We start from the raw sequence: 21,742 nt of genomic DNA, 5'->3' as shown, positions 1-21,742 counted from the left end.
TGCTGAATTACTAAAACAGTTTAAAGCTGCTGTGGGAGCTCTTTGGTACCCCTCAACCTGAATTCAACATACCGGTCCATAAAGGCGTACAGTCATGAGTACAGTACAGTGTCATGAGAAACACATTCAAATACATTTTTTTGCAGGATACACTTATCTCAGTTACTTGTGCTATTTAAGCAAACAGAAGGGCCGTGTCTGCAACCAAGGGAGGTGACTTTGCTACTCACTGAGACGACTTTCTTTCTCAAGTCTAAGTGGAAAAAATATATAAAGTGGTCATTAGTAAACCTGGGCTCCAGCATTTAGATACTGAAATGTGAGCAGTTATACAATGACATGGTGTAACACCCCCTCCAGACTTCTTCAGAGTTCAGCACCTTACGAGAGGGGAATTACATGAATATATAGACATAAAATATATAAATGCATGAATAAATGCATTTCTAATTGCAAAGATGCCCAAGCTGAAAATGTTTCATTATTAATAAAGTCATTCAGAGACAGGAGAAGAGATGATATTCTAACCTGCTGCAATGGTTTTGTTAACTTTGCTTTACTCCCAAATCTGCACCGAGACAGTTCTAGTTCAGGGACATCTCTTTAAATGTTGACCTAAGTGATCTCTTATCAAAAGTTGCTTTAAGTTTCCAGAAGGAAATGTTTAAGTTTACGGCATACCTCTGCAATCAAGAAGTCGACATTTTTCTGGACAAAGACATCAATCTGTTTAATGAAGATGGCCTTGACCTCCTCCTCGGTCTTGCCGCTGAGGTATGCCGGGGTCTGAGAGACTCCACCTGCCACCAGAGCGTCACCCTCATTGGCCACCTCTCTGGCCAGGTCACAAGCTGCTTCGTTTATTTGGCGTCCCTGTGGATGAAAGGAAATGTTTTTTAAAACCACTTATAAATCAGTTCAACTTTCATGTTTTGAGTGCGTTTAAACCCCTCTGCATGCTTGATGAGAGCTCAGAGCAGCTGCACATGAAAACAAACTCACGGTGAAGCTCAGAGTCTGGCCCCTGTTCTCTAGTTTGTCATCGCTTGCGTAGAAAGTGAACGTCTGCATGACATTGGAACCAGCTCTCAGGAACTCTCTGTGCAGCTGCCGCACTGCAAACACAACACCCCCCATTCAGCACTGACAAAACTGGAACTTCAACATTTAAGCTTTAAATGGAGAGCAAGCAGAGTCCTACCCGCTTCGGGGTGCTCGGCAGCAGCTTCAGGTGTCCACGGCCCGGCTTTTACATAACCTCTCTTCTCGAGCGCGAAGACAAAGCCTCCGTCCCCAATAACGACCTCTCCTGCATCCAGGCGCTTCAAAATGTTCTGCCGTGAAGTTAACACGCAAATCAAATCAAAACAACACACACAGAGCTGCACAACACCCATTTCATTGCATGAAGCGCGCACAAGCTGATTCAAGTTCAGAGCGCCCTTTACATTTTTTAATCATGCAACATGACGAGAAACATAATAAACAAAAACAAAATACAACGTGTGCAGCGCAATCATTATCCAGGACTGATCGGAGTGCACGCCTACCTTCTTTTCTCCCGCTGGTGCCATGATTACTGTAGCAGTGACCGCCTCACACTTCTCAGCAGCAGAGTCTTGAGTTTGGAAAAGGCTCGCTTACTGCACCCACGCTGCATTTATAATCCAAGATGGGTGTGTCGCTCCTGATGTCACCCGAATACCACCTCCCTCTTCCACTTCTGATCTCGTTGTTGGTGACGGCGCAGAATCCGTAAAATCTCGGCTCTGTGGAGAGGCGTTGTTTGATCACTTTTGCGGAATAAAAGTACAGCATCTAACCTTTATAGGAAGTTTGAAACCATTACCTATAAAAAAAAAAAAGTTTTCTAAAATGATTTTTCGCAGTGTTTGTGTAAGGACAGGTCAGGTCAGTGAACACACAGGGTCAGACAGCACTGCCTAATTTTTGTGTTTGTAGGTCAGTTATGCCTAAGAAAGAGCTGAATGAATTGTGTGTGTATGCTCACTGATGATGTTATGTCAATGGCAACTGGGAAAACAACGATGTGGTCACAAGGGAGCCACCAAGGGGGGCCAGGGGTGGCACTGCCCATCCCCCAAAATTTGCTGGCCCCTCCAGTGGCCTCCCCTGGCAAGGTTGTCCTATTTTGGTAATGATTCTAATAAACATGAGCACAAGAGAGAGGAAGACACCCCACAACGAGTTGAATGCCATTAATTTGTTATTTATTCCTGCTTAAAACAGATTGTTATGGATTTCAAAATCTTATTAGATTTGTAATATGTACCTGTTTTCAGTGATATCATCTTTGATAGCAGAAAATTAACTAGGCATATAATTCTTTTCTTTCTCCCTTTTTTTTGCCATATTTTTCAAGTAGCCTATATTTGACAACATCATAATAAGACTGGAAATTCTGTTTTTGGTTTGCCACCCTAATATTTTTAGTGGCCCCCATATGGCCACCCCTATGTAAAAATTCTGGAGGCACCCCTGGTGATTACACCTTACAAACCAGTAAGGTGTAGGTTGTTTGGGTGTGACAGGGCTGAATATAGACAACAGTGATGTAAACTGGGGTCAGATCCTCAGGTTCAGGTCTTTGGCTCAAGTCTTCATTTGCCACACAACTGCCATGGTAACTGAGACCCTGTTCACCTAGCATGCCATGTTTTTAGGGTCCTACACAGTTTTCTGTACTTGAATATGCAGTATTATATGAAAAGTCTAACTGTTTAGCAAAGTAATGAAAGAAGTATTTAAATCATTTACCTATGTAAAATAAGCAATACTCACATATTCACAGCAACCATCACCTCAAGGTGTTTATACTGCAAAGCACAGACCCTAGATTATTTGCGAGAAAAATGCCAACAGCCAGATTCCCCATGAGCAAGTGCTTGGAGATGGTGGGAAAGAAAAACTCAATTTTAACAAGAAGAGACATACAGAAGAAATGCTCAGGGCATCACAGTGGAAGTAAAGTAGCAGTCTTGAGCATGTGGCAGCATGATTAAGGGATAGTTCAGGGTCACATGACCCAGCCCTAATGAGAAACAATAAAACAATAAAGTTTAGTTCCAGTAAAGTAAACTTGTGGACAAATGATGGAAAAATAGATCCACATATATCTGGGAATTTTTGAAATTGGAAAATATTGTTCTGTAAAGACAGAGTTAACTGATATTAGGCCGTAAATGACCAAAGAGATGATACCATATGTGGGGGGTGTAGACTTAGGTGTGGAAGCTGGGTGGGGCTACTGCTCAGCTGCAGGAGGAGAGGAGGAGCAGTTGATTAAGGGACCAGCGATAGTGAGGTTCAAGAACAATAGAGCAAATGTCTGTAAAAGCAAGAAATTACTGTTCCATCAATATAAAGAAAAACAGTAAATTGAGGATATGGATCAGTTACCAAAGTTTCGGTACAGGTCTGCTATTTCATGGTGATTTCTAGCTCTGGTTGCTATGGGTCTGATGTTGCCTGAGGAGTTTTATCTGTGTATGTTTGCATGTAGTAGAGTGGAGCCATCATTCCAGATCCAAAAAATGAAAAAAAAAATAACAATGGGAGGCAGCAACTCAAAGGCTTTGTCACATTGACAACACTAAAATCTATATGAATCTCTTCAGTCATTCAGCAGAATGATGTGTAATTGCTGTGCAGTGTGTGTTGTTCGGCAATTAGTTGCTAAATTTAAGAGCACCCTCACTGAAAAGTTGACAAAACCTCAAATCACAGGAAAAAAAAGAAAATGTCAGGCGCTACCACTGCACTTGGGTTTTCCATTATTGTCTTTACAAAAGAACCTGACCATAAAATAAACCCACCAGACATGGAGTTGGAGACTGAGACGGTATTCTCCTGGAGACAATTCTCTGGGTTTCTCAAGCCTTTAATTAACTGCCCTGTGCTCTTCAAATACCTGGTCTTCTATCTTGTCTCACTTTCCCATGCTACATTTATGCCACTGATCCCACATGCCTAGCTTATCTGATTGGCTTGTCGAGAGGAGTTGCCTGAGACTGAGACTCAACAGTGTGGGAGGCACAACCAGAGGCCTGCTTCTCTCTTACCTTAACTCAGGAGATGCAGAAAGTATTTGGCTAACCTTTCTAAAAACATGTGACTAAACTCCATCTCACTCTCTGCCAGGGCAAAATTAGTGGCTGAAATGACAAAGTCTTCAAAGCCAACTATATGATTGACTGCTGCTTGTTTCCTTGCCTTACCCATACTCCCCTCAGTGAATCAGAATCTTGGTCAATCACATCTTCATTTTTCATGGGATTCCATCATATTCTGTCTCTATAAAATGCATCTTTCATCTCATAAGTCTGGAAGACATTGCATTTAGCCCTATGAGCCTCATACTGTACATTCTCTGTTCTGGTTACCATCCTCATTCCTAAAGCTAACCAGGAGATGAGGACTGCCCTCTGACAATCCTTCCACCTGGAGTTCTCAGCTGCCCTGCCAACTTAATGTCTCCTTAAGTATTTCTCCTTTTTTGTCCTTTCTTGGCTATCAATCTCCCTCTACAGGAGTAAGAATTAGCTGTTGCATCAGCTAAACCTGCAGACATACAGAGCACAGGAAATGAGCCTGCACTGCCCCCCTCATCTCCTCAAGATCCAGAATCAAGCTAACTGCTGTTATATGCCTGTCCCCAGTTACAGACCAAAAGGTGCACATTCAAAAAGGACCAAAAGAGACAATCAGTGCTCTCTTAGTTGTCCTTGTATTTTTTTTATTTTTTTTTAGGTCCTGTGATATGAAATCTGAGTTGTCCCTTGGAATTCACCCCAACAATTCCCACATCCGTGTAGTTTGTGTGTCCTTGTGAAGCAGAGCCACAGGAGGTGGCGGAGGCCATCAGCTTCTGCTGGGCTGCAACTTCTGCAGCCACAGCCATAAGTCTCTACCTCAGCAGACTGCCAGATTGTGTTTTACCACACTAATATCTTTTTTATTTATTCCTACTCATCAGCTCTTCTCTCTGAGCTCTGCTGCCTAGCCTTTCCTGCCTGATTATACTCTCTCCCCTGCCTGCAAAGTTTAAAAGAAAGAGATGAAATTATTACTTTTTTATATGTAAACAAAAGGCAACACATTTATTTAGTCACAAGCAAAACCAAAACTGCACAAATATTTTAGGTTAGTCTAGATCTCCATGGCACTCCTCTGGCAAACCAGCCCAGACTAACACAAGAGTCAACGAGGCCAAACAACCAGTGGAATGTTAATTCTGAGGGCGGCAGAGCAGACTTGTCATTATGAACTGAAGACAAAGCACACACAGGGAGAAATATATTTATATAATTTTCACTGTGTACAGATTACCATATAACATTTATTAAACACAAAAATTGCATGGATATGAAATCTGACTACATATTTACTCAATATATACAACTCAGGCACAGTCGGGGCCACAAGCCAGGTACTCCTAATGCCGATCCCTAGATCGGATAAATGGAGAGGGTTGCATCAGGAAGTGCATCCATCGTAACTAAAACATGTGGATCGCCATTAATGAGATTTCCATACTGGAAAATGTGTTAGAGGGCACCAAGAGAGAAGGACAGACAGGAGTATGATGGTGAGAGCAAAGATTTTAAATCTAGGGACTTTGACTGGTAAAGCGACAGAGCTGGCTGATATGGAGAATTTTGGTAAAGATGTATCACAGATATATCGTGTGTGCAGGAGACCAGATGAAAGAGAAGCAAGGCTGTGAAGCAAGGCTGTGAGCACTGGAGGTGGATACAACCTGTTATGTTGATGGGAAGGCAAGTGGAGTAGGGGTAGTCTTGAAGGAAGATATGTGAAGATTGTTGTAAAGGTGAAGAGAGCCTGGAAGTCAAAGGTGTGATGTTGAACCTTGTTGTATGCCCCAAAGTTGGATGTTAGTTAGAAGTGAAAGAATTATGAAGTAAGTTGAATTAAGTGGTAGAGAGTGTCGCCATTAAGGAAGAGATTGGCAAAGCAGACTTAAATGGATATGTAGGTGAAGGGAACAGAAGTGATGAGGAGGTAGTGTTAAGGAGAAGATAAGAAATGTAGATGGTGGTGGGTTTTGCAAAAAGAATGTGCAGCACATTATAGTCCAAACAGAAGCTGGCAGCCTATACACTGCTACAGTTTTATCTTCAGCACCATGTGTGGTGATGCCCAAAACCTGTCTTTATCAGACACAACGCAGTAAATTTTTAACTGATCAAGTCCTGTTTCTAGTCCATGTTTGAGTTAATAATTAGTCCAGCAACAGCGGTGCTGTTCCTTTGTTGTTGTTATTTTGCAAGTGTTTGTGTAAAGTTATATATTTTTCCACTGCATGCGTTTGCGTAGACTCTGGCTTTTCTTTTTTGTGAGCTTAGCTATTACATGCACAACATGAATCAGTACTGTAGTGAATATCCTTTCTTCATTTCTGTGTTCATATAAAGCAGTTATCAGCACCCAGTTCAAACCTGCTGCAGCTGTCCCGCTTGGGTTACAGGCTCAAGGGCTACTCAGAGATAAATGCTTCTGAATGGATTGTTCAAACTGGATCTGACAGACATTTGTGAGTCGATTCTATTGACACAAAAAACCTGGTGATACAAACAACTGGTGCAAGGCTTTCTGTGAAAAACAGTGTTACTGTACTGCACTATGAATCAACAAGTTATGCACATTTTGGTATGTTTTATATCTCCCTAGAATCAGCAGCATTATAAGCATAATTTCTGCATGTTATGTTTTTGTGGCTTAAAGCGCTGCTGTCATTATGGCAGACCACAGGACTCTGTCACATTAATCACCTTTTCTGCAGAGCTTATGTAACCTCTGCAAACCTAAAGTGATTCCTGTTGTCTTCCTGTTCATAAAATAAACACATGGCACTGCTACATTTTTTAGATGTTGCTGAAGAAAACTGATCAAATGCTCACAATTTTTTTAAGTGCCATTAGTTTTTGTGCTAAAACGACATCCCTGTATAGATATGAAAACAGTCCTGCAACAGTTTTAACACCTACAAAAAAACTCAGTGTGTTCAGAAACCAGTTACTGCAAAAACAAATACAGACTCTTACAGAATGTTAATGAGGGTTTTCTCTGACAGCACATTAGTTTAACCCTCAACAAAGTTTTTCTTCTTTCTTTCTTTCTTTTTTTTTTGAACCAGCCTAACTGACCTACATTTGAAGTCTCAGCACACAAAGCGTTAACTGCGTTAAACCTTCGTCCTGACTTGGTTCGCGAACTGTGGGCGTGCCAAAGCAGCTGTCAGTGCAAAAGTGGGATATTTGTAACTGCACTCGACAGTACAGGGACTCCGAGAGAGGGGGGCTGGTCATGCTTCGTGGTGCATTGGTAGTTTTTTTAAACATCAGTACTGTTTCTCAGTCATGGCTCGGATACTAAACCTCATCAGAGTTCAGTTGCGCAGAGATTTAGCCTCGTGTCGAGGCGTCGCTGGGCAGCCTCTGAGAACCATCAGCTGCACCTTAAGAAAACAAGAGGAGAGGTGAGACAGTTTAGTTTGATTCATTTTTAAGGATTCGTCTCATGCAGCCAGTTTTGGTCAGGGTAACGATCACAAATGAGGCTTTAAAAATGCCATGAAAGTGATCGATTTGTGCAGCAAAACTTAACGTGATATGCAAGCTTCACACAAAACTGTTGGACTTAACACACTTTAGTCTTATCTGACCTTAAAGTCTCAACTTGCTGACCTCAGTACATCATTATCAAGCTACTTTTGTAACTTGTGCATGTTGCATGGCGCTGTAGCTATTTTACCTGCAGTTAAATTGCTTCCTGTCCTGGCAGTGATGCATCTTCAGTTTTGGGAAAGCGGTGGAAGGACACTGCAGAGACTGTCATCATTGGTGGAGGGTGTGTGGGCGTCAGCTTGGCCTATCACCTGGCCAAAGCTGGGATGAAGGATGTGGTTCTGCTTGAGAAGACTGAGCTGACAGCTGGATCTACCTGGCATGCTGTAAGTTTACAAAAGTGCTGAGACCAAAGACCCTACAGGGGTCCGCAGGGTCCTGAATGTGAAGCCAGAGAAAGGCCAGGGTCACACATTTCACTTTCATGTTGGTTGGCGACCATTATTACCTTCATTAACGTTGAAAGGACCACAGCCCAAAGTCAATAAATCACTGCTCCCATTAAACTTGAATTTTACATCAGTTATTGAAAGAAATCTTTACATTTGGCTTCTTTCCTTCAGTTGAATTGTAATCTGACAGTTGGAGTTCTGCATAACAGAGAAGAATAAGCAAATGGTCAAAATTAAGAGACTGGAAAGAGGGTATATATGGTATCTGTGCTTGGAAAATGAGAAACAATTATTATTTTTTTTTCAAATTGCCTTTATTTTTATATTCTCTGAATGAGCTTTCTTAGCTTAATACTTAAGAAAAATATAATAAAATGACTCAAGGGTCCTAGGAGGTTAATACTGCTAGAAAACTGAAGTCTGGCTCTTCCTTCCTTGACAGTGAAAGTGTTTAGATCGAGTACTGGCAAGTGGCTGTCATCCAGTTGTTACTCCCTTTCCAGTGAGAGCAACTGTTAAGTTTTCAAGGTACTTGTGGTCCTGATCCTCTTGCTCCTTACACTCCATGTTATTCATTTACAAAAACGCAACACTCCTATACTATTAATAGACATTTCACATGTCAGAGGGGAAACTTGCTCTTCACTTACTTGCCTCATTGGATGGGCAGGGACCCAGTGGACACTGGGTGAGGAATTAGGGTAGCTGCAGACTTATAATTGCCAACCAATATATGTAATTCGAATCAGAATCTGAATACTTTATTGATCCCTAGGGGAAATTATGTTGGTTACAGTGCTCCAGTACAAACAATAACAAAAATGGACAATACAAGAAGTAAGAAATAGCACAATATATAAAAAGGGTGTAGCTATAGCACTATACTGTGTATTAGGTGGATGAGTTGTACAGGGAGATGGCCACAGGCAGGAATGATTTCCTGTGTTGTTCAGTGGTTCAGTCTCTCACTGAACGTGCGCCTGTGGCTAGCATGGAGTGGGTGGGAGAAATTATCCAACACTGACTTTATCCTGGATAACATTCGCTTTTCCATCACCACCCCAAGAGAGTCCAGCTCCATCCCCACAACATTGCTGGCAGAAGTTGTGATTTCTTTTTTAATGTTTAAAAGGGGACCGGAGGGTGTGTTCCAACTACAGGGGGATCACACTCCTCAGCCTCCCTGGGAAAGTCTATGCCAGGGTGCTGGAAAGGAGAGTTCGTCCGTTAGTCGAACCTCGGATACAGGAGGAACAATGCGGTTTTCGTCCTGGTCGCGGAACACTGGACCAGCTCTTTATCCTCTCCAGGATACTTGAGGGTGCATGGGAGTTTGCCCAACCAGTCTACATGTGTTTTGTGGACTTGGAGAAGGCATTCGACCGTGTCCCTCGGGGTGTCCTGTGGGAGGTGTTGCGGGAATATGGGGTGTCTGGCCCATTGCTACGGGCCATTCGATCCCTATACAACCGTTGCAAGAGCTTGGTTCGCATTGCCGGCAATAAGTCGGACTCGTTCCCGGTGGGTGATGGGCTTCTCCAGGGCTGCCCTTTGTCTCCAGTTCTGTTCATAATTTTTATGGACAGGATTTCTAGGCGCAGCCAAGTGGCGGAGGGCTTTCGCTTTGGTGGCCTCAGAATCTCATCTCTGATTTTTGCAGATGATGTGGTTCTGTTGGCTTCATCGGGTGAGGGCCTCCAGCTCGCACTGGAGCGGTTCGCAGCCGAGTGTGAAGCAGCGGGAATGAGGATCAGCACCTCCAAATCTGAGGCCATGGTTCTCAGCCGGAAAAGGGTGGAGTGCCCACTCCGGGTCGGGGATGAGTTCCTGCCCCAAGTGGAGGAGTTCAAGTATCTCGGGGTCTTGTTCGCGAGTGATGGGAGAAGGGAGCCGGAGATCGACAGACGGATTGGGGCTGCAGCTGCAGTAATGCGGACGTTGCACCGGTCCGTCGTGGTGAAGAGGGAGCTGAGTGTAAAAGCGAAGCTCTCAATTTACCGGTCGATCTACGTCCCTACCCTCACCTGTGGCCACGAGCTGTGGGTAGTGACCGAAAGAACAAGATCGCGGATACAAGCGGCAGAAATGAGCTTCCTCCGAAGGGTGGCTGGCCTCTCCCTTAGAGATAGGGTGAGAAGTTCGGCCATCCGGGAGGGGCTCAGAGTAGAGCAGCTGCTGCTCCACATCGAAAGGAGCCAGCTGAGGTGGTTTGGGCATCTGACAAGGATGCCCCCTGGGCGCCTCCTGGGTGAGGTGTTCCAGGCATGTCCCACCGGGAGGAGGCCCCGGGGCAGACCCAGGACACGCTGGAGAGATTATATCTCTCGGCTGGCCTGGGAACGCCTTGGTATTCCTCCGGACAAGCTGGAGGAGGTGGCTGGGGAGAGGGAGGTCTGGGCCTCTTTGCTTAGGCTGCTGCCCCCGCGACCCGACCCGGGCCAAAGTGGATGACGATGGATGGATGGATGGATGTTTAATGAAGAGCGATATTAGCGGTTCAGATTATGTATATTGCTATAATGCTCCTTAGAGCTCCCACAGCTTTAAGGAATATTTTAGTGTTTTGGCTCATTGATTTTTTTTTTTTTTGCTGCCCCCAAGTGGCCAAAAAGCAGTTCTTGCAGCTTTAAGCTGGAATATGTGAAAGCAGTATCTTGCTGGGTGTATTTTCCAATTATCTTAATGGTGTGTTTGTATTTTAGGCTGGCTTGACAACATACTACCATCCAGGGATCAACCTCAAGAAAATCCATCATGACAGCATAAAATTATATGAGACCCTGGAGGCTGAAACTGGACAGGTGAGGTACTTTCCTTAGCTTTCACAGCTTTTACAAGCATAACTGTATTTGTATATTTGTATATCTTTTATATTGACTTTCTCTGCAGGCAGTGGGCTTGCACCAGCCTGGCAGCATTCGTATTGCTTCAACGCCGATTCGAGTGGATGAAATGAAGTACCAGATGACCCGCACACACTGGCATGTGACAGAACAGTACCTCATCGGACCAGAAAAAATCCAAGAACTCTTCCCTCTGCTTAATATGGATAAGGTCTGTATGCCTTTGTGGATTAGTCACATTAATGACTTCTGATAGCAAGAAGTCATTAATTCGATTGTTCTCAAACTTGTTCCTGCTCAATTTTTTTATTGTCTTGAAACAGGCATTAGAAAGTGTGAAGAAGCACAGTGTTTATCTGAACCTTGACAGATGTGGTTTTTTGGTATTTAATCACCTAAAACTTTTAAAGCCAAATACTTGACTTCTTGACAAGAGTTAGAGAAGATAAATATCACTCTGCTAACTGTTCACTAATTATTACCTCTGCTATGGAGGATATGTTTTTTTGCACACGTGCTTGCCATGCTTACTGTCTAGAAGCGCAACAGCTCGAAAAGTTTTAGATTAATTTTGATAAAACTTTATAGGGGTGGAGAGTAAGTGCCTTAAAATTTTTCTTACATCCACCAAGGTCATTGAGGTCAGCGTAATGACCTGTTTGTCAAGAAATAACCGTTTAACTTAGATGAGTCTTACAAGTGTGCTTTGTATTGCCAACATATAGAAAGTACTGTATAAAGATTTTAAGTATCATGTCACATTTGACCTCTGACCTTTTATAAAAGTCAGTAGATTAATCTGAAAGTCAGAGAGATGCTGTGCAGAGCTATTTAAAACCCTTTTTCCTTACTGCAGTTGTTTGTATTGACAGCATATAGAGAATGATATATGGGCATTCTAAATATCACATTACTTTTGGACTTCTGACTTTTTCTTCAACATCAAATATGGTCAAACTTTCATAAAATTATAAATAATAATAATATTATACAATAAGCTCTATATTGTATAAGTAATAATATTCATTCCCTGTTGATTACAAATCAATACCTATTATCCATTACCTTCTCCTGTTTGTTTAATTAAAGTAAACATTGGTCATGGTTTTTAGTGCGCTACAAACCTCTGAAAGCACGTTAAAAAAGATTAAAGAAAACAAAATAAATATAAATAAAATATAATGCTATTCCCTTAAAAGGAAACACTGCCCAGACAGTGAACTGCCTTGGCGGACATTTGCGTTCTTGGAGTGCTTCCTTTTCCATTATGAAACTACAGCAAGGAGATGTTTAACTTAGACTCCGACCAATACTGGATTTTTGCAGGCAATTCCAATGCCAGCTTTTAGACAGTAAAAGGTTCTCATAACCCTCTATCAGCTGTTATATTGAAAATACAAGATAAAGTGATGAGCTCATTGTTTAACAGATTTCAAGCAATGTATTTCAAGAACTGGTTAGATACTTGCCATAAACATTCCCCCACTTAAGACCATGCATGCGTCTGCTTAGTTGTAATGCTGCTCTGGTACATACTTTAAAAAGTGCTGAGAGTATTGTAACACTGGAGTGCTAGACTCTCAAATGGCACAAACTATGTGACATTTCTAAATGACTCTCTGCATCTTTTATTTGTAGCATGGTTTTGTAAACAAACTAGTTCCATCTAGTTCAGACATTTCAGATAATCATGTCAGTATAAATGTATCCCTGATCTATATCTGTGTATCTATATCTATATTTAATGATTAAATTAGGTTTGTAGACTCTACAATAGAGAGAAAACCCCTACAGTAAGATGAACCCCATGTGAGCAAACACCTGGTGACAGTGGGAAGGAAAAACTCCCTTTTAACAGGAAGCAACCTCTGGCTTGGGGAAGGCCAGCCATCTGTCATGACCGGTTGGGAGTGATCCAAATCAAGAAATATGTAAAAATTATTACTTTATCTGAGCTTTAAACACGATTAGAAATCTTGCTGAAAAATGGATGAGCTATTAAAGTTTAAAATAAATTTAGAAATGTTTTTATTATTATTTTATTGCTGAAACATGTCATTGTTCCTGGTTTTGTGCTCTTGGCTCTGTCCAAAGTTCACAGTTTAGCATTAGATCCAAAGCTAAACATCTCGACGAGTGTTGTAAAGTTGGGCTTTAAAGTTGACCTGATCCAGCGCTCCTGAAATTTACCAAACACAGTTATGATAAGGGAATAATTAGTTGATCGAATATTAGGTTTTTGGTATGACATCAGCTTAGAAAGGTAAAACCTACAAACCTCTTAAGTTAAATGACCCAAAGAATGAGACATCTGTTGATATGTTGTTGACCTGCATCTGCTTAAGTGCTTAGAGTCGTTGATATATTTCACTGTTAGCAATATATCTTCATGGAGCTGCTTGATCAGCTAATTATTAAGTTTATTATTATTATTATTGAATCACCATTTTGAATTTGTTGTGTGAAGGTTTCTGTTTAATCTTAGGTGTTGGCAGGTCTTTACACCCCAGGAGACGGCCACATCGACCCTTACTCTCTGACTATGGCTCTGGCTGCTGGAGCTCGTATGTATGGTGCCCAGATTTATAATAATGCCCCCGTGATGAGCCTCGAGCCAACGTCTGATGGCAAGTGGGACGTGCAGACCTCTCATGGAACAATTCGGGCAAACCGCATTGTCAACACAGCAGGTGAATATTCATAATCTCTATACGCATTTATTCAAAGGATAATAGGAGCGGTGATCCTGATATTTTAGATGCTAAACACTATATCCATGCAGAAAATGTAAGGAAAAGTACAAGGGAATAAGTGCAGTCTGCAACTCACATGTGAATATGTTCAAGTCCAGATTTTTCTTCTTTGTCTCAAGTTTCTTCGTGTGTATGTTGGTAAAAGAAGAATAGTTTTTGTTTTATTTGTTTCTTTTTTTGTGGGAAAAGGATAGATATCGGATTTCAGAGCACAGTAAAACATCTTATCTATCTATAGATACTCTGGTAGGAGACCTTTGCCCACCCTGACCACTGGCTGAAAAGTTTAGAAAACAGAGTTTTTGGTCTGAACCGGGTCATACCAGTTCTTGGGAGATTTTGTTGGCCGCGGCTCTTTGCTGCTGTTGCCTGTTTTTCTGGCAGAAGTTCAAGAATGTGCTTCACTCTCTTTCTCCTGTCTGTGCTCCCCTGTGGAGTCATGCATTTCATTAGTCACCCTTTTTTTTTAATGTAATGCACAAACTTAGAAACAAATGGCAAATGAAATAGCGACTGTAGTCAAACAACCACCTCCAAAAAAAATACAAGAATTTGAAAGATGTGCACAGTTTAAAAATAACGAACTAGAAACAAAACTATGTCTGTTCATGTGTTTTGGAGCACACACAAAGGTGTAAAGAAGCTGAAAATAGCAAATGTTTAGCAGCAGAGCATATTTACTACTTCATTCACATTTTCTTCCTTTCATATTTTCTTTACTCTGGTTGAATCCAGTTATGTTGAGGCCTTGCTGGCATTTCGCCATCACTGTAACAGCCAATCGACTTAGGGCAACAGGTCAGATTTCATCCAATCTTGAAGCAGCAGCACATGTAATCCTCCTCCTCCTGACATGCAGTTCTAAGCCTTTCACTACTGCTGTGCAGCTGCTCCTTCTTGCATGCAGGGACCTTGGGTTTGTGGTTTAGCTTTAACAAAAGGCAAAGTTTTACAAAATAAGTTTAAATTTATTCGATTAATATAATTTTTTGTGGTTCTTGAGTTTCTTGTGCTTCATGGGCAGTCTCACATAGCGTGGCAAAAAACGCCTTTACATTCTCAAACTCTATGCTTCTACAGCAAACATCTCTTTGTTGAAAACATCTCACAGTTGAAAGTGTGGTCTGCAGTACAGCCTGTAAGTCCTCTTCCTATCAAAGCATCCTCCTTACCAAAGAGGGCTCAGTTGAAGCCAAAGCTCATGGTTGCCATGTGAACCTAATATACGAGGCGATCGTTTGATTATCTTCAGTGTTTTCTCAATGTTTCTGTCTGTAGTACTAGAGTCTGTTCATCATGTAAAATATGTGTGCACAGGCTGGTTTGGTTCTACTTACTTGGAATTTCATTTTTTGTTTCAGTGATTTTTTTTTTTTTTGCATGTATTTTTGCACCATTGCATAACTTTCAATCTGTTATTAATAAAAACTGTTTCTAATACTTCACTAGTTATCATTTTTAGCTCTTACTTAACCGTTAGTCTTAAAAACTATTCATTAGCATTAGATCAGTAACTTGTAGCTCACCCTTTCATTTCCTTATCAATCCTTATTATAGCAGATCACATGATGAAATAGTGTAAATGTATGGCCAGACTAGCAAAGTTAAAACCTTGCTTTAGTTCATTGAGGTTTATGAGTGTTTGTTTTTGCACCGCTCACTTAAGGCCCCGCCCACAGCCTTTCAGTCAGGAGTCTTGACTTTGATTGGGCTATTGCAGCAACTTGATTATTTTCTTTTTCGGTCATTCAGTTGCAGATTTTCTTATGTGCTTGGGATCACTGTCTTGTTGTATGACATAAATTTCAGCCAAGCACTAGCTGTTGAACAGATTGCCTCATGTTTGACTGTAGAAACTGCAATATGCAGAGGAATTCATGGTCGACTCAGGGACTGCAAGGTGCCCATGTCCTTTGGCTGCAAAACAAGCCCAGATTATTATCACCCCTCCACCTCCACAGTTGTTATGAGGTGTTTATGCTGTGACTACACTTTGTCTGTCCAAAGGACATTGTTGCAGAGGTCTTGTGGTTTGTTCATATGAGAAGAGAAGAGGCTTTCTTCTGGCAACCCTTCCAAACAAGTGATACCTGCTCAGTGGGTTTTTTTGGGGTTTTTTTGTACTGTCATTAATTTTAAAATTTAGCATGCTAACCAAGCCCTGTACAGTCTGAAATGTAGCTTTTGCTGGGGGGGTTCTTTTGCAGTCTATGCGAACATTGTAAATGGGCTGGTTCTTATATCTACTCTGAGCACTCAGAGCACTTCTGTTTAGCTCGCCTTAATCAATCATTCACACAAGCACTTTTTCTGTGCTAAAAATCTAAAATTCATACACACTCATACTGCGATGGATACGTCGGAGAGCACCTTAGTATCTTGACCAAGTATATTTTGCATGCGGACTGGAACAGAGCGGCATCAAACCACCAAACTTCTAATTAGTAAGGGACCTGCTCTACTTCCTGAGCCACAGCCACCCCAAAATGTACAATCTGACTTTGCAGCAATTGTGGCTTTGTGTTGACACAGCCCTGAATCTTCCAGACCAGCAAAATGCCAACAAAACTATATACAGGTGTTCACACTTTCTAATGATCCATAAATTAAGTGCATTTTTAGCAGCACCTGCTGCTACCTGCCCTCTGAATTCCTGTGGAAGCAGTAAGTGTGATTTGGCAGTTTTGCATTATGTTATCCTTTACATTTAGCTAATTATATAAACTACAATCCATCACTTCTGGATATCTCTTCTGACCATTCAGTGCCTCACATTGTAACATATAAACTGGGTTAACCATTTTTTGTTTTGAATCGTTTTCAGGGGTGCCCAATCCCGGTCCTCGAGAGCTACCGTCCTGCAGCTTTTAGATGCATCCTTGTTCCCACACACCCGAATCAAATGAATGGCTTGTTATCAGGCCTTTGCCAAACATGATGGCATGCTGAAGAGGTAATCAAACCATTTGATTCAGCTGTGTTGGAGTAGGGATGCATCTAAAAGCTGCAGGATAGTTGCTCTTGAGGACTGGGATTGGGCAGCCCTGGTTTAAGTATTACTTCTGGCTAACTTGAATCGCTCTCCCTCCAGTAGCTGATAATAAACTGAGTCTCTTCAAAGTTGTTTTACTCATACCACAGTTGACTAGCAGCACCCACTGAACTAGACATATTCTGAGCATGTGGCAAACAGCTGTTTTAGCCTCTGATTTTACAGTAAATTGGTCTGACTATTATAATTCTCAGAGAAACAAACTTTACTCCATTAACCAATGTTTACTAGGTAACTCAGTAACTCTTAAAGTGTTGTGTATATGAAGCTCCAACCTGTAACCAACTGTAAATAGAATCTGCAATGTTATTATGCTGCAGACTTGCATATGAGTACATAGATTGAATACAAATTCTTGTGAAGAGTTGCTGACAAGAGTTTGTTGCAACACTTGGCTAAAGATAGCAGGGATCAACAGGTTTTTCTCTGGCTTCACACTCTGGGCCCCAGCAAAGGCATTAGTACACATCTGTGTTGCTTTCACGTGTCCCAGCATATTTGTTTTGTGGCTATTAATTTATAAAACGGGTTATGCTGTACTTCAGGTGTATGCAAATTAATTGTTTTAAGAGAAAGAGTTGGGGAAACTCTAAGTGAACACATTCAAGTAAGCAACTTAACCAAAATGTTGTGATGTTGTAAATTAAGCTTAGTATTCCTTCTACACACTGAAGTGCCCTCTATGTGAAAAAACTGCCCTGGTGAATAATGTAGAGCTTTGAACCCTGAGGGTAACTTCTGATTCACGTCTGGTGTCTTCTCATAACATGTGATTTTTAAAGTTGTGACTTGTATTTTCTTTTTTCTTTTTTGCTTCTAATGCTGTAATGCTTATACATTAGATTAGCGACAGGGCTCTTAAACTAGTTCCTCGTGGTTTATATTGAATCTATTTAATCTGTGCTGTCCTATTTATTCTTGCCTTCATTTTCGGGTCTTATGTGTGTCTGTCTTGCATATATCTATGTGTACACCTGTGTGTTTGCCCCTGTGATGTGACATTTTTATGAAATCTAATCCCTTAACCCTCCTTGCAAGTGATGAAATACTCCAGCAGTCAGTGTTATTAGAAATCCAGCTTGCACCAGTACTAGCACACCTTGCCAGTATTGGATTGGACCACCTGCTGGTGGCATATTTTCAAAAACTGACCTCAGAGGTCAGTACTCACATTATAGCATCACATAGTTGGTGTAGATTTGTCAGCTGCACATCCTTTATATGAATTTCCCATTCTACCACATCCCAATGCTCTACTAGATTGAGATGTGGTGACTGTGGAGTACAATGAAATCATTGTCATGTTCAAGAAACCAGTTAGAGATGGACTTTCAACCTTGTGACCTGGTGTGTTATCCTGCTGAAAGCAGCCATTAGAAGATGGGTACAAATGTGATCATGACGGGATAGACGTGATCAGCGGCAATACTCAGGTAGACTGCCATTAAAACAATGCTTATTTGGTGTCAAAGTGCCAAATGTGTGCCAAGGAAATATTCCAGGAACCTTTACACCACCGCTAGCATCAACCATTGTTTGATATAAAGCAGGATACATCCTTGTTTTCATGTTGTTCATGCAAAATTTGGATCTTACCCTCCAAATGTTGCAGCACTTCTATTGTCCAGTTTTGATTGTAGTTTCCTGGTCTTGGCTGACAGGAGTGGCAGCCAGACTCCCCCTGCTGCTGTAGCTCATGTGCTTCAAGTTTAGACACGATGAGCATTCAGGGATGCTCTTCTGCATATCTTGGTTGTAACAAATCGTTATTTGACTTGCTGTTACCTTCTTATCAGCTTGAAGCACTCTGGCCATTTTTCTTTCATCTTTCGCATGAACATTTTCACCCAAAGAACTGTTGCTCACTAGATATTCTTTCTTTTCTGGATTATTGTCTGTAAACCCTAAAGATGGTTGTGTTGGAAAATCCCAGTACAACAGCCATTTCTAAGATACTCAGACCAGCCCATCTGGCAGTAACAACCATGCCCCATTCAAAGTCACTTAAATCACATTTCTTCCACAATCTGATCATGCCATGATAATGATAATAAATTGCTGTTTCAATTTAAAAACACAGAGACAACAGACCTTTTAGACATTCTGTAATCTGTTTGGTAGTTTTATAAAGAATCAAACAATAAAAGAAAAACATCCTTTAAAAAATGTTTCTTTAAATAGGAAGCCCAGTTTCATGCTGTGAGTAAGATGATTGTTACCACTCTGCTTCTGTAAATTTTTATGAGAAGCTACATTTTTGAAATGGCTGTTGTTTGCTAGCATCATGATTCCCCTTTATGCAAAGATAAGCTAGAAATCTTGAGCCTTCACCTTTAACTGACTGACATTTATGTTTTCATGAGACGACAATTCTGTACAAATATTTGTCAAAGATGCATTTAGAGATTGAGAGCGAGCCAACTCTATCTGTTGGCTGACTTCACCTCATCAGCTGAACTGACTGCATCTAATTTGTTTTCAGGTTTCTGGGCACGGGAGGTTGGCAAGATGATTGGGTTTGAACACCCTACTATTCCAGTGCATCACCAGTACATTGTGACAGCAACGATACCGGAGGTGAAGGCTCTGAAGGAGGAGCTGGCGGTCATCAGGGACCTGGAGGGGTCTTATTACCTGCGTCAGGAAAGAGATGGCCTGCTGTTTGGCCCCTATGAGAAGATGGAAAAGATGGTTTTACAGGACTCCTGGGTGAGAGATGGAGTACCACCAGGTCTGTCTGCCACATCAGATTTTCCAATCTAAATATTTCTACAAAGTTTTCATCTTCCTGTGCATGACTGTTTCTATCTGCCTGCAGGTTTTGGAAAGGAGCTGTTTGAGTCTGACTTGGACAGGATAATGGAGCATGTGGAAAAGGCCATGGAGATGGTCCCTGTACTAAAGAAAGCTGACATCATTAACATTGTTTCTGGACCAATCACATACACTCCTGACCTCCTGCCTATGGTTGGACCACACTGTGGAGTTCGCAACTACTGGACAGCGATTGGCTTTGGGTGTGTGTTTAGTCAGGTGTTGCTGAACCGTATCTATCTAAAATACTGCTAAGAGGTGAAAGACAGAAAAGTAGCTGATGTAGTATGAGTCATTGATTTGGCTAGCATTACAACATGCAGTTGGAGTTGCATCCCAACTATATGGAACTTACAAATGTGATGCGCATATTTTTAGATGCAGTGTGACTTAAACCTCTAGAAGACTTTGATTTTCTTTGAAAAGCTTTTTTTTTTTTTTCTTAAAATCCATCAAAGCCAATCGATAGTACCTAAAGCTCTGATTTAATATTTGTTCAGGTATGGTATTATTCATGCTGGTGGCATAGGCAAGTTCCTGAGTGAATGGATCACGAACGGAGAACCTCCATACGACCTGATCGAATGTGACCCCAACCGCTATGGCAAGTGGACTGATGTACCCTTCATATGTGCCAAAGCTCGAGAATCTTATGGCTTCAACAATGTGGGTAAGAAGAACATGGGACAGCTGCACAGCATTTGTGGAACAGAGCCTTCTATTATATTGTTACTAAAAGCCTGCTGTGTCCTCATGCTGTTGGTCACTGCAGTTGGTTACCCCAAGGAGGAGCGTTTTGCTGGCCGACCAACCTGCCGAACTAGCGGTGTTTATGAGCTGCTGAAAGTCAAAGGATCTATGGGCTTTCATGCTGGCTGGGAGCAACCTCACTGGTTCTACAAACCTGGAGATGACATTGGATACAAGTAAGGTTTCTCTGTAAATTTCTAACAGTGTCTTTTTGATATGGAAAATCTGAATGCTAATTTTTTTCCACTTGAATCCACTGTGCATTACAACACCACATCCACCACCCTTCAAGCTCTTTCAGGTAGTACAGGTACAAGTTCGCCTGAGATCATCTAACAGGCTTTCTGACGATATTAGCACAAGAGGACCATTTAAATTCCCCACTGAAACTGAACAGCTGCTACTGTTCAAGAACACATGCAGCAGATGCACAAGTCTCTTTTACAAACCCACATGTCGATGAGCCTTTGGGTTGTCCAAACCTCAAACATGTCCAGTTGGCCTTCTTGGCAGTTGCATATTTGGCTCTTTCTGGGACATAGTTATTTTAGTTTGTATGGAAGCTAAAAGCTGCGGTTATAATCTTGCAAAACCTTTATTGTGTCTTGCAATGCAACTTTCCGCTAGCCAGTTTTGCACAATAAAATGTATATTTTTAGCCAGACCGAATATCTCAAATAGTTGGACACACATCTTTTTTTTTTTTTAGTCACTCTGGGTAATCTCATGATATCTCATGTAGAGCCTGACCGATCAGCCAGTTGATCCGAGCAGTCAGATCAGCTATAACACGGGAGTCTTTTAAAACATTATCTCTTTATCTGAATTGAGTGTAAATGAGTACTGGATAACTACACATGAGAAATGTTATGGAAAAAATATCAGCCTGTATATTGGAATACTCCGTTAAAAGACAGAATATTAGTAGTGGTATGAGTTTGTTTTGCTCAGGCTTTGTTCTCTAGTGTCAGCATGAGGTTATCATCAGCTGTGGGGGGTGGGGTTCTGCTTTGGCCAACTTCTCTGATTTCATCCATGCTTCCATCCATCCATTTTCTTTAACACGTATCCAGTGGAGCGTAGTAGGGAGGTCAAAGATGTCAAGACCATCTCACCTTTCCCTACTTGCTGAGCTTTCCTGCTGATATATTCATTTCTAATGCTGTCGATCATGGTCCCTCCCAATGAAAGTCTAAGCACCTTCAACTCCACCTGTGTCCACCTGTGTGCCCCTGTCCTCCGCTCTTATATTTCACCCTATGTTCTTCCCTCTTCTTGAAATATAATCACCGCAGCTATTTCCATCCTTTTTGCAAAATCCACCACCATCCATATTCAACCACTACCCTTCCACATTTCTTTCCTGACGCCATACCTGCCCAGGACCTCATGCTCTCTGTTCCTGGCACCTACATGTCCAGTGAATCTCTTGTCAGTCTCTCCTCCATGGGAACCACTAAATCCAACTTAC

At 41.6% G+C, this 21,742-nt stretch overlaps 2 protein-coding genes across 3 annotated transcripts in view; one reads left to right on the top strand and one right to left on the bottom strand.

Annotated features, from left to right (window-relative positions):
* bhmt (betaine-homocysteine methyltransferase) overlaps nt 1–1,653 on the bottom strand; it is a 4,340-nt gene extending 2,687 nt beyond the window's left edge. The window contains exons 1-4 of the mRNA XM_013909057.1: nt 1,551–1,653; nt 1,202–1,334; nt 1,003–1,115; nt 648–873 (exon numbers count right to left, since the gene is read on the bottom strand). Coding sequence (XP_013764511.1) covers nt 648–873; nt 1,003–1,115; nt 1,202–1,334; nt 1,551–1,574 — 496 coding nt within the window. The 5' untranslated portion in view covers nt 1,575–1,653. The remainder of the gene's footprint in view (nt 1–647; nt 874–1,002; nt 1,116–1,201; nt 1,335–1,550) is intronic.
* A 5,592-nt stretch (nt 1,654–7,245) lies between these two features.
* dmgdh (dimethylglycine dehydrogenase) overlaps nt 7,246–21,742 on the top strand; it is a 20,782-nt gene continuing 6,285 nt past the window's right edge. For both annotated transcript variants that reach the window (XM_005720116.1, XM_005720115.1), the window contains exons 1-9: nt 7,246–7,519; nt 7,825–7,993; nt 10,762–10,860; nt 10,949–11,113; nt 13,388–13,592; nt 19,190–19,438; nt 19,526–19,724; nt 20,022–20,191; nt 20,294–20,447. In XM_005720116.1, the coding sequence (XP_005720173.1) occupies nt 7,401–7,519; nt 7,825–7,993; nt 10,762–10,860; nt 10,949–11,113; nt 13,388–13,592; nt 19,190–19,438; nt 19,526–19,724; nt 20,022–20,191; nt 20,294–20,447 (1,529 nt within the window). In that variant the 5' untranslated portion in view covers nt 7,246–7,400. The remainder of the gene's footprint in view (nt 7,520–7,824; nt 7,994–10,761; nt 10,861–10,948; nt 11,114–13,387; nt 13,593–19,189; nt 19,439–19,525; nt 19,725–20,021; nt 20,192–20,293; nt 20,448–21,742) is intronic.

The sequence above is a fragment of the Pundamilia nyererei genome, unplaced genomic scaffold (assembly GCF_000239375.1).
Source record: "Pundamilia nyererei isolate P.nyererei 1_Seehausen unplaced genomic scaffold, PunNye1.0 scaffold00002, whole genome shotgun sequence".
In the NCBI taxonomy this organism is placed as follows: domain Eukaryota; kingdom Metazoa; phylum Chordata; class Actinopteri; order Cichliformes; family Cichlidae; genus Pundamilia; species Pundamilia nyererei.
The sequence above is the reverse complement of the archived record's forward strand: the minus strand, read 5'-3'. Positions and strand labels throughout refer to the sequence as shown.